At 44.0% G+C, this 13,440-nt stretch overlaps 1 protein-coding gene across 3 annotated transcripts in view; it reads right to left on the bottom strand.

Annotated features, from left to right (window-relative positions):
• Positions 1 to 13,440, bottom strand: part of farp1 (FERM, RhoGEF (ARHGEF) and pleckstrin domain protein 1 (chondrocyte-derived)) — a 49,102-nt gene that overhangs the window by 23,193 nt on the left and 12,469 nt on the right. For all 3 annotated transcript variants that reach the window (XM_017431623.3, XM_017431625.3, XM_017431624.3), the window contains exons 3-5: positions 851 to 955; positions 721 to 763; positions 544 to 622 (exon numbers count right to left, since the gene is read on the bottom strand). In XM_017431623.3, the coding sequence (XP_017287112.1) occupies positions 544 to 622; positions 721 to 763; positions 851 to 955 (227 nt within the window). The remainder of the gene's footprint in view (positions 1 to 543; positions 623 to 720; positions 764 to 850; positions 956 to 13,440) is intronic.

Raw genomic sequence — 13,440 nt, 5'->3', positions numbered from 1 at the left:
TAAAGATTTACGAAGCAGAGGAAATATATTCGCCACTCGTCTCAAGTGAGTCCAGATGGGAACCGTGGCATCATGGGAAAATGCCAAAGGTCAGATCGTTCTGTTGTTTATCTTTAGGTAACATGGAGGAGGGATGGTGACGTGAGCTCAAACACTGGATTATCAGGGGGAGGAAAAAAAACAAAAACAGCTACAGATCATTTCCACTTTCTAAACAAACAGGTTGAATAAAAACTACGAGTCGGGAGCATTCCAGCGTCTCTTTTTAGCTGCTTTGGGACAATAAATGCTTTAACAAGTCTGGTTCCCAGCTGACAAGAGTTAAACAAAACTCTGAAGTCCTCAACGTGCCCGACCGAGAACAACTTAAAGCACCAAAAGAGACGACAAGATATTTTTAGAAACATCTATAAACCATAAATGATGCTTTAAAAACCCTCATGAAGGCCTGCAGAAAAATAAGCGCTTGAGCCAGACAGGAAACCAACACATCTTTAATTTAAGGGGGTGCTTCTTCGGATAGGTGTGGCTTCTGGGACTTACTGAGTCAGCTCCTCCATGAGCTGCGTGTGGTCAGGGGGGAAGAACTTCACCACGAAACGGAGGATGGTGTTCTTAGGCCCTGGAGGAGAGAAACGACAAGGACACATTTAAAGACAGAAGAGGACAGGAGGCGGAGGAGATACGTAAGAAAACAAAAACCGTCCAAGAGCTGCTTACGTCTGATCTGCCGCAGCGTCGGCTTCAGGAGATCCAGCCACACCTGCAGGGGGGGGGAAACGGAAAACGGCGTCTTAAAGGCTGCCCGCCAACAACAACAACAGCAACCTCTGCTGATGCAGTCTCTTACCGTCATCTTTCGGTGGTCCTGGTACTCCAGCCCAAAATAGTCCCCTTCGGTCAGGTTGAGGTGGACACAAACCAGGTTAAACAGCACTTTGCCAGACGAGCGTTGCTGGAGGAGGAGAAGGAACGAAATTAGACTGAAATAAAAACAACGCAGGCATCACGAGAATAAAAAAAGCTAAAAGCTGAGCTGGAATAAACACAGATGTGAAACCAGACCCAAAATCACCAGCTGGGGTCATTTACTCTTCATCACTTTGGGCTAAATAACACCAATCAGAGACGATAAAACGTTACAGAGGACATCATGTTGAGTCTGAATGGGACTAAACATTTTTTCTTTGTTTTTGAACAAATTTATCCAAATACACTCACATAAAAACCATTAAAAATGATAATACACAATATGGATAAGAGTAAAAAAGAAGCATTGAAGTGTTTATTGGGCTTCTTAATGTCCCAGAAAGTCCATTAAAGGTTAATTTAGTCAACTTCTCCAGCACAACACAAGACTGTTTTTGCTGAAAGCGCAGCCATTTTACTTCAGGGTCCAAAGTCAGTTAAAGTTGGATTTTTTTAAATAAACCATAAAGTCCTTGGGGTATACACTTAGGCATGTGCATTCCCAGCTGTCTTTCAATACTTTTGCAATTTGGGACAATCCTATATTTCATGAAAGAGGATCCATTTAGTCCATTTTTACTGTAAACGCTGATAAGAGTCTGGAATGCCAGATAGTCAACATGACCGGAGGAATATAGGTTACCGCAGTGACCTCAACCTTGTAGAAAAAGGTTGTTTTTGGGTTTTAAGACACTCCTTTCCCCATTCAGCTTCATTAATGTCTGCATATATATTCAGCTTTCATCACTCATTTATTCAAAGAGGATTCTTTTTCATAATGCCTCGTAAAACAAAGAAATCTGACCTCACCTACCTTTAAGTTTAAAAATAATTATGATTATTTAAAATAATGGGTTTTTTTTTAATCGACTATGGCACCCCTAACACATTATATGTTACATTAGATCAAATACACACCTTTACATTATATATTTAGCTGTTATGATTGATTTGTGCTCATTTTGCACCACATTACCTTTTTAATATCTGCATTTCAATTCACGTCAGCCACTGACTCCATTAAAGAAGTTAAACAGTCAGAAGGAGCAGCGCAATTCATCCTGACTGACAGGAACTAAAACTTTTTGCTTCAAATTTGCTAAAACCCCATGCCGTCTGCCACCATCTGGCTCCTGCATGCGAGTGTGTGTTCAATCTGTAGGGACACACCCACACACTGTTCATCCACCCACACGCCCAAAAAAAAAAAACACATGCGAACGCATATTTCCTGCACATGGACACAAGCTGAAGGCTTCTATTGGTCCAGTCGCCGAAGGATAACTGGACACATCTTAGAGTTTACGCCAGTTTGAAGCTTGGACGTCCAGGTTTAGGTCGGTTAATCTTGGTTTAAAGAGGAGAAACTGGGCAAACAGGAAACCTGACAAAGAAGAAATCACGCTTTATTGTTTCCTTTTGAGCACGGATTGATCTTCTAAGCCTGACATGGATAACATGTGGCGTTCGCAGCCCCCCCTTCCCTCTTCCTCATGAAACGGCCTCTGTGCCTTTTTATTTTCCCTTCATGCAAAAGCTTGCACGGAATCTCCTCAGAGAAACGTCCAACTTCAACAGCACAAGTTCCAGGTTCCTGCAGAGCGGAACAACGTTGGACTTGTGACCCGAAAAGGCACAAAGATGTAGCGTTAAAATCCTGGCAGTCCTTCATGGAATGAATATCATCCTCCATGATCTGCTGTTGTGTTGGGGATGACTCTCAGCTATTACAACACCAAATTTGAGCCCAATATCTGTAAAAATGACCCAGTTGTAGCCATTATCGCTTTGCCACGGTCGATTCATTGCGGCAGCCGTCTGGAATTGCCTCCAAGAGCATTCAATGGTTACTTTCTGCAAGTTTCATCCATTTTCTTGACCCTGTTTTCCTTTCCTGGTTGCTTTCCTGCTTGCAAGATCTGCAAGTTTCATTAAAGACAAAAAAAAACAAAACGTTGTCGCTTGAAACGAGACTTTGAATCGTCTGGAACCGGCCCGTCTGAACAGGCTGCATTCTTAAATCACGTTTCGGGCAAAAGCAATTTCCTCCAAGATCAGCAAACCCTTCTCCAGTAACTAAAGAAAGCTCGTGTGCCTGCACGGGGGGAGATAAGTAACGGGCCACACTGGAATGCAAGAGAGAATATCTTTAAATATAATCGATTCCAGCTATGAAAACAAGTTCCACAAACCAGACGGGCCGGATCTACCGTGCAGCCGTGCAGACGAACGTCTTCAAGGTTGTTGGGTTTTTTTTTTTTCTTCAACCAGTCCGAAGCGAAGCTGCTTTAAAGCCCCGACTTTGTTCCAAAGAAGCTGGTTGCGGTTAGTTTTCTGTCCACGCAGCGAGACGCCAGTTAGAAGACAAAAACCCCTGAACGTAATCTAAAACAGCGTGGGAGGAAAGAGAGAAGAAAAGAAAAGAAAAAACAAAAAGCTCTGGTGAAAAGGTGAGAGCTGAAGTGCTGAAATGTGAGGAAAGTAAGGTTCACAAGCAGGCGAGGACACACACACACACACAGAAGCTGGCAAACTTTTATTAAAGTTGCATAAATGTGAGGTGGGAGTAAAACAGACCTCTCAGCTGCAGCTGCAGAGGAAACTGCCAGTAGATGAGTCCGCATCAACAGTTTAGGCTCCGGGAACATTTTGCAATATCAAATTCCACCTTTTGCCTACTGTGCAGTTTTGTTTTTATTTTTTATTTCTTTGGTTTACTTGTACATCTGCATGCTTTTATGCTTGCACTTAATGGTTTCACGTGTGGGAACCAACGAGGGAATTTAAAAAGAAATGCCAACAGATCCAAGATAAAAACTCAAGGATTCTTCTCAGACTCATCGATCACTTATCATTTTATAAAAGGCGTCTTAGGAAAAATCTACTTTTCTATTCCTTTTGTGACACTTTTTGGAACCTCATACCATGCTAGTGTGATAATAAAATAAATTTTGGATAGGCACGAACCGATTAGTGGTTTGAAGGTAAACTAGAGGGCTGGAAAGTTACAAAGTCAAAACCACTATTAACTAAGAAATAAAGATTCATTCTGACTTGACTGACAAACTAACTGTTAAATGAGCTAACAGATAAATGAACTAACTGCTAAATGAGCTAACTGCTAAATGAGCTAAAAGCTAAATGAGCTAACTGCTAAGTGAGCTAAAAGCTAAATGAGCTTACAGACAGATGAGCTAACAGATAAATGAGCTAACTGCTAAATGAGCTAACTGCTAAGTGAGCTAACTGCTAAATGAGCTTACAGACAGATGAGCTAACAGATAAATGAGCTAACTGCTAAATGAGCTAACTGCTAAATGAGCTTACAGACAGATGAGCTAACAGATAAATGAGCTAACTGCTAAATGAGCTTACAGACAGATGAGCTAACAGATAAATGAGCTAACTGCTAAATAAGCTAACAGATAGATGAGCTAACTGCTAAATGAGCTAACAGATAGATGAGCTAACTGCTAAATGAGCGAACTGCTAGATGAGCTAACTGCTAGATGAGCTAACTGCTAAATGAGCTAACTGCTAAATGAGCTAACTGCTAAATGAGCTAACTGCTAAATGAGCTAACTGCTAAATGAGTTAACAGATAGATGAGCTAACTGCTAAATGAGCTAACAGATAGATGAGCTAACTGCTAAATGAGCTAACAGATAGATGAGCTAACTGCTAAATGAGCTAACTGCTAAATGAGCTAACAGATAGATGAGCTAACTGCTAAATGAGCTAACAGCTAAATGAACTAACTACTAAATGAGCTAACTGCTAAATGAGCTAACTGCTAAATGAGCAAACAGATAGATGAGCTAACTACTAAATGAGCTAACTGCTAAATGAGCTAACTGCTAAATGAGCAAACAGATAGATGAGCTAACTGCTAAATGACCTAACAGCTAAATGAACTAACTACTAAATGAGCCAACTGCTAAATGAGTTAACAGCTAAATGAGCTAACAGATAAATGAACTAACTACTAAATGAGCCAACTGCTAAATGAGATAGATAAATGAGATAACGGACAAATGAGCTGTTAGCTAGATGAGTTAATGGATAGCTGAGCCAATGGATAGGTGAGCTAACAAATATATGAGCTAACAGATGAGCCAATGGCTAGGTGAGCTACGCACTACATGAGCTAACAGCTAGTCCAAGTGGAGCAAAGACCAAAGTAGATTTCTGCAATTCTTAAACAACTTTGAAACTGCTTACATGTACAAATATTTATATATAGGTCAATAATTCAGATGGGGGTGTAAATATGGACTTCTTAAGCTTTAAAGAACAGCGGAGAAGCCAGATTTCAGGTCCTCCTTCATCTTGGAAAGACTTTCAAGACAGGAAGTGATCATATGACAAAGGTAAAACATGATACTGTTTTTATTTGGACTTTTTTTTAAATGTAAAAACATTTGGCCTGCACGTGTGTTGACTTCCTCCAGCTTTCGGGATGTGGATCGGTCCCAGCAGAGCCCAAGACTGAGGTCCTTTCACGTCGGACCACAAACGCTGCTTTCAGCAAACATTCATCAATGACGCTTTCTTAACCAGCCAAAAAATTAAAAAGAAAAAAAAAAAAAGAAAACTGTGGGTATGACTGTGTGGATTTGACTTAAGATATCTTCTCTGCTGGATTTGTTTACAATAAAACATTCCAGGGGGCGTTAACTCAAATTTAGAATTAGAGTCTGAGAAAAAATAGTTCCTGGCTGACCTGCAAAGGCAGCGTCCAGCTTCCCACAGCTGTCTCTTCGGAGATAATTAGAAGGTCGAGCAGGGAGTCGAAACAACCAGCCATCTATCAGAGAACTACGCCGAAATCTGGAAACCACTATCAAACCCGAGCCTGAAGGAAATTCACCAAAAACAGCTCCAGACGTGGAAAACAATCAGCATTTCATAAAGAAACAGATTCATAAAGAAATGCTGATTCTTTTCTTGTATGTGAACAAAACCCAAACAGAGAAAAAGCTTCATTTATGTGTCAGCTCGTGTAACTAAAAAAAACACCCACTGAGGTCTGTCTGAAGCCATTTCCTCTTTCTGTTTACTTTTAACGTGACTCAGACCCTTTTTTATACCGGCAAATAAGACAAATTATAAAGTTCTGCCGCGACTAAGTGCATAAATATCCATTACGGTCAGCGAGAACCTCAACCCGAAGTACTCCACGCACGCCCCTGTTGTTCCTCGCCAAAAATCACTAGCCAGCTCAAACGCGAACGCTTCCCGTCCTGCTCCACCGTTCTTGTTAAACCATCACTTATTCCGTGCTACGTCACCAAACTGTCCTCGCCACCTTTGACCTCTTAGGGTCAAATGTGGCGTATTCTGTTAAGAAATGCTAGCTTCATTCAGTTTCTCCACAAAGGTTCCTTTAAATCAGAAATAAGCAGGTTTTTTTTGAATAAAGAAGTCATTTTCAGCTGAATTAACACCGTCAGCTCCGCCGTCCTCCGTTCCCGCTCTGCTCAGCGTCTTTCGCGGCCGTCTGTCTCGGTGAGAAAAGCTTTGCCGTGCTGCCAGTTTGCTTTCCGTTTTAATCGCTTAAATTTGGGAGGGCGCGCATGTGAAACGAATGACAGAGGCACGAGGTAAATGCTGACTGATGTCAACAGGGACAGAAACCAGACGGGTGAGACGGATGACACGTCTCCGCGGGAGGAAAGGACCGAAAACAAAAACCACCTCCAAGCTGTTGGGTTTCAACCTTCAGCTTCCTGCGATGATCTGTCTGGGAACAAAGTGGAATAAGTGACCTAACTGGAAAAGAACAAGCAAAAAAAAAAAAAAAAAAGGGTGAGGAACATGAGAAAGAGTCGAGCAGAATGTGGTGAGTAATATAAAGAGTATTCCAGCAGTTGATCAAATCAATCAACAAAAACAGAGTTTACGATCAGCACTCAGGGGAAACTTCAGACTTCTTCTGCCTCCAGACCAGTAAAGACATTTATAGCCTGCACACGTTTTCTTTTAAACTTCTGCAGCCAAAAAAAGGACCTCAGCAACCACAAAAATGACTTAAAAGTTGTCGGTTTTTTAGATATTGAGCTAAAATTGGGTGTGATGGCAGCTGAGAATCATCCCCAACATTTATTACTGTATTTTCCTCACTATAGGGCGCACTGGATTATAAGATGCACCATCAAAGAATGGTCCATTTTCAACTTTTTGTCATATATAAGGCACGCCGGACTATAAGGCGCATCGTTGCCTCCCGATTTTTGTAACTTTGCGCGGACCACGTGTGTCGTGCTCCTTTCAAAATGGACGATTTTGGCGCTCTAGCGGAGCTGGTTTGCCTGTATCAGCATTTAGATGATCCCTTCATGAGAGATCACAAAGATAATCAAACTTTTCAAAACTCACGGAAGGATACTGCACCGACGTAAGTGTCAAAGTATAAACGCCTTCACCACTCGCCGTGCATGGAGCCCTGCGCGACTATAAATGAGCCTTAATGCTGCAAGGCTTTTAAATGTGCCCTATAGTCAAGAAAATATGGTACTTAAAGAACTATTGAATCGCACGATATCTTTAAAACTGAGCGAGCAGTATTCATTCCTTCAAGGAATTGGATTTTTTGCATTTTTTCCTGTAACAACCCACGATAACACTGCAGAAAATCAGTACTAGGAGTGTTTTTTTGTTTTTTTTGCTGGAGTAACTGTGCTGGAAATGATGGCGCTGCTTTATTTGTCGCTGCCTAAAGCGGCTGAATTGCTTGTCAGGCGAGGAGACGGATCACAAAGACTCCCCGCCGATGTTCCCCCGTCCCCGCTGGGCGCCGTTCACCCGGCAACTGCTCAGCTCCTGTCAGAGCGGAGAAAATGTCAAACGATGGACACTTTAAGCACCATGGCCTTTTAAAAATAAAAAATTTAAAAATCACAATTATTCCAGATGTGTGTTACGTAATCTCGAAGGCCCTGTCTGCTCTGCTGTCGCATCAGGTTACATTACAGCCTTTTGATAACTCAGTAAAAGAAAGTCAAAGCATTAATGGTTAGTTTCCACAGATCTTATACACAACAATGATCCAAAGAAGCTGAGAGTTACTATAACTGTACAAACAGAGCAAAATAAAACAGCATTTCCTGAAGTAACGGATAAAAACCGCTGCCTTGAGAAATGACAGTTAAGGCCGTTTTGGATAAATCTTAACCGTAACAAAGTTATATTATCTTACACCATCACTCTCAGCTGCTACAACTTTTGTAAAACCTGACTAAGTCACAGACTTGTCTGTGTTAGCTAAGGTAAATTAGCCGTGGCAGCCATCTTGAATCGGGTTGACTCCAGAGGTTAATGGGTTGCAGATGTCCCTCCAATGGTTACTTCCTGAGCGCGTCAGTCAAATCCAACCAGATAAGGAGACGTTTTGCTAAAAGACCGGGTTGACTCCAGTCGTAATGACTGCCGTTATCAGTCAGCACTTGGAGCGTGTGTCAGGTGTGACCCTAAGCTACTACCACGCCAAAGTTTGCGCCTGTATCTGTAGGACTGAACGAGGTAAGGGTCGTTTTTGCGTCTGCTCACGTCAATTAAGAAGACTCAAGATGGCCAAAACGTCCAACTCCACAAGTTCATCCATTGTAGATGAACATCCACTGGTTTTTAGGAGTTCCAACAAAATCCGTCCAGTGGTTCAATTAATATTTTGCTAACAAGACAAAGAACCAAATACAGGTAAAAATACATTTTTGTTGTTTTAGTTGGTGGTAGATTAAAAAGAAGATAAATACAGATGTCAGCAAATTTGTAAAAATTGTAACGTTTGTCCTGAATTCAGTTTCGACCTTTATTTAAGCCTTGCTGTTGGTCTGGATATGACAGAAAAAAAAAACCCAAACAGAACAGCTGGTTGAGGCTTCCTCCCTTCCTGCTGTCCACCAATCACATCCTCACGCTCAGATTAGGTCAAACCGCTTGATCCACTGGAAATACGTCAAAACGGAGTTCCTCCTCACTGTCCTCAAGGAAAGGACTCGAGAGCCACACGTACGCCTAATTGGACTGTTTAGAAAGAGAAAAAAAACGCAAGCTCATAGCTTTGGGAAATCAGGCCTGCGGCACGGTTAATGGGGGTTGAAGAAAATGCCGGCAGGCTGCTTTAAAGACGACGCTGTCTGACGCAGAATGTGTGTCGGTGCTACAAGACACCCGAGACAGACTGAGACCGAAGAGAAAAGGGGGAACGAGTGCATTATTCTGAAACGTTAACAAAAAAAAAAAAGGCAATTAGCGTTCTGTGTCGTTTAATGGTGGGTGTGTTGATAATAAGCTCCGTGAAACACTGAGGCTTTGTTTCCAAAACGCTCCTGGAGCTCCTCACCTCGCCGCCCGTACGTTAAAACGAGCAGCCTGTGGAGGTTTTAATCACACAGCAAACAAACCGTAGATTAGAAGAGCGGCACGTGTTTCTCTCCGTGTGCGTGCATGTTGCTAAAACAGATGATTTGCAAATCATGAAAGGGTGTGAGGAGCAGAAACCAATCAAACTGGGCTCAGCGGTACTACGATCTGATTTGACAAAAATATGGAAGCAGACGTGTTTTACAGCTGCAAAGCACACATAATCCATGTGAAAATGAGACAAATCCCACATAAATAACCAGGAAGAAGAACCATTAAGGAACTTCTCAGCTGAAGGTGGAAATGAGAATCCAGCTTGATGTTGCTGATTTAGATTTAATGATGATGAACAATCTGGACTAAATGAAGGGGCTCGTCATCCGAGAGAAAGGAAGCACGTTTTTCAATGTAAACACTGAGGAGGGGGAAAAAAAAAAGCTCTTGAGGGCCACGAAGTGAAAGCCGAAACTACTTTTCCTCCCAAAACATCGCAGGTCAGTCGACATTCCTCTGCTCGTTTGTGAGAGAATGAACTCAGGAGGGGGGAGACACCACTGACTGACGGCAAGTTCTCTGGAAAACAACAACACTTAAGGACTGGTCCCGAAAACTGAGAAACTGACTCTCAAACAGTGTGATAAGCAGCCACTTGTGGGGCTTTAGGTTTGCCAGACTCCCACTTCGGGAGCGGCTCATCAGCCGAATCGCTTCCAAAAAACGTTCAGCTTCCCAGCTTCATTTCTTTGGCATCAAGCTGGGAACGACTGCCAATCCTGGGCCAGAAACTGCAGCCGTCACCGGTCGTATTTTAATCTTCTGGGAGGTGGGTGAGACTCCGTGAAGAAACCCTCACTTCACTGGAGTCTTTATCGGCCGCGTCAGGCACAAAGTAAACACCCTCCTCCGTCATCGAGGGAAGATTTACAGCAGCAGAAACCACACAGCCTCATAAGTCCTAGGACCTGATGTGGCTCCTTGAGTGGCACTTTGAGAAAACAAATAAGAATATATATTGGAAGAAGTTGCGCTCAGAGTATGTGCTGGGAATGACTCTTGGCTACGAGCAGAATCAAATTTGAGCTCAATATCTGCAAACCTGACTGACTTATAGCCGTTTCTGTGTTTGCTACCATCAATCTTGGAATGAATCCAGTGGTCCATGAGATATTTTGGTAACAGACGGACAAGCCTTTAACCGGCGAGCGATGATAATAATATTAATGAAGAAGCTTCTACGAACAGCAGTGAAAGCTTCGCCACAAGCCCACCTTGCGGCTGCAACCCACCGCCTGGAACCCACAACAAGAGTTGAATCGGTGCGGTGGTTTTCTGTGAGTCGGGGGGGTGGGGGCAGTGGTTCCCCTGAAAGAGGCCCAGCTCTGACACCGCTGAACCTCCTCATCAGGGACCTCATTCACCGCAGTTCAAAAAGAAGGGAGGGGATCTGCAGCCAAGCGGAGCAGCTAGTGTTTGCTTATTCACTGGCTTCTGTGGGAGACGGATGCGCGTCTCTTTTTCCCGCCCCAGTGAGAGAAACACTCTGTCTCCATTCCGTCCTTCACTGGGGCCCTTTTCACTTGCTTCCTGCACTCGTTTACAGACGATCCGAGGAAGCGTCTCTCCATCGGGGACGAGCAATCAGTTCCTTTGTCTCGCCGTCTGCGGTCCCGCATTTGAGCTCGGGGGCAGGTTCGAGTGCTTCCACGTAGCTCCGCGTGCACAAACACACCTCAGCGGACGGGGGGGGGGAGAGAGATTCCCGCTCCCTCTCGATCCTGAGAGGGCAGACGAACGAAGGCATCATCAGAGGATGCGGATTTCAGCTGCAGGATCGGAGACTCGCTGCAGAGAGGAGATGGAGCTGAAAGGAAAAAGTCAAACCTCCTTTTTGACCGCAGGAATGAGAAACCAAATGCCAACCATTACATAACGCCGCTTCAGTTCTTCGGCCTGAAAATGAAGTCAGCCCATATTTTTCCACAACTTCTCCACAGAAATAAACAAAACATATTGGACTTCGACAGCAGATGGCATCGTGAATGCCTCTCGTCAAGCCGTGCTAACCTTCGCTAACAATTCCAGAAAAGAGGACATAGGGACGATATTACATGCACAAATCTGATGAAATGCTTATTTCAGTCAGACTCTAATCATCTCATGTGCAGATTTATCTCTAATAAACATGAATTAATTAGCATGAACTCTCATATCTGTATAAACAGTTTGATGCGGCCCTTGTGAGCTCGTACAGCAGCACGGGTTCAGTGTGTAAAAGCCAGCAGATTGAGCAGGGATCGAGGGATTTTAAACACATGCACTGGGCAGGTCTCTGCAGACGATGATGATGATGATGAATGAGGCCTGACAAAAGCTACTGTTGCAGCTCCAGAAAAGCCATAAACCCACACAGCCAGTTTTTCCGCCTCTCCGAGAAATTACAACACTTCGGAGACTTAAACCGTATCCGCGGCGCTTCGCACACATATGCAAACTACCACTGCGACGTGGCAGAACGCGCGCCACGCTTTATTACTCATAAACAAACACGGCCAGCTCGGATCAAAGCTCTGATTCAAAACGATGAGCGCGTGTCGACACGGAAACGTGTCGACACCAGTCGCTGCCCAGATTATTAGATGGTTAAACTTTTAAAATGCATTTCTTGCAAAGAACCCATTCTGACCGAAGGACTCCACATATCACAGACACCAGGACACATGGAGAGGACACGGGCAAAAACATCATCGCCTGCAGCGGGAGGTAATAATCCAAACAGCTGTGACTTTATTGCTTCCTTTCTGTGAAACAAAAAAAAAAAAAAAAAAAAAGAGTCCCGGCCTCCTTTCTCATTTTTCTTTCATATTTGTCGTTTATATTTACTCCCCAGAGAGCAGGCGGCACAAAGGCACATCCATCTGACATGTCAACCGCTGCACATCCGAGTTAAAGACCGTGTGTGTGTGGGAGCAAAGCATGGCAGGGGACTTGTCGCTTATTTATCATAAGCCCCGACTGCTGCTAGGTTATCGAATGATGTCTACAAAGCAGATCTGTCATCCTGATCCCCGTCACCCTCCCCCCTCTGGAGTGTGATATCCTTCGACAGAGACACACACACACGTTAGGTCCGGACAGGAGTGATGCACGCCACCAAGCTGCAGTCCAATCACGCGGTGAAACCCTCCGGGGTGATCCTGGAACGACAGAGCGGGGAGGCTTCATCTCGCCTCCTGCCGTCAGACGGCGAGCTCAGAGCTCCCGTCACCCCCGGTGAGAAAGTCAATCTTGGTGTGGACGTATGAAGGGATTAGGGTTGGGTGAGTCGAGCGGACGAGACGGCGTAAACCGATGGGACGGCGACAGTTAACGGGGAAAATAAAAAGTCGTCTTTAACAAACGAAACGGACGCGGAGCAGATCTGAGGGCAGAAGCCTCGTCGGCTGCAGGTTTTTAAACGTCCCGAAGTCCTGTGTGAGGAAATAAGATGACTTAGAGAAGCGAGGCGCAAAGGGGGACAGGCTTAAACGGGACTCAACTGTCCTCCAGGGAATCAGAGGACTTTGTCTCAGCATCTTAGCAAAATCAGAAGAGGAAAAACAACAATGGCGTCTTCAAATGAAACCAGCATTCTTTTGCACGTTGAAGTTTTAAACAAAGGTTTCACGTGATCCGTTTGAGCTCAAAGTACGTGTTGGGGGTGACTCCCAGCGACTACCACGCCAAGTTTTAGCTCAATATCGGTAAATCTAATGGAGCTGTATCTGCCCCTGTTCTAACTGCTCTTCGCAGACACAACTGGATGATAGAATAAAGCTAAAACAAAACGAATATTACGTTCAGCTGCAGATAAGAGACGCTAAAATCTGAAGTTAGCCGGACACAAAGATAAGCCGTGCAATAAATGTCCTCTGTGGCGTGCAACGAGGCAATTAAAGGGACCGAGTGAGAAGGGCAGACTGAATGCGTCCGTTCAACGCGTTTCCACCGCAGAGAGGAAACGATCGCATTTACAGTCCGACTTCCCGCAAATCGACTCGGTGAATGGGTGTTATTCACGCCGCGTCGCGTAGAAACATAAGGAACTCCCCCCCCACCCCCCACCCCCAC

This window comes from Kryptolebias marmoratus, linkage group LG23 (assembly GCF_001649575.2).
Source record: "Kryptolebias marmoratus isolate JLee-2015 linkage group LG23, ASM164957v2, whole genome shotgun sequence".
Taxonomy (NCBI): domain Eukaryota; kingdom Metazoa; phylum Chordata; class Actinopteri; order Cyprinodontiformes; family Rivulidae; genus Kryptolebias; species Kryptolebias marmoratus.
Note: the sequence above shows the minus strand (reverse complement) of the source record. Positions and strands in the feature narration are given on the sequence as shown.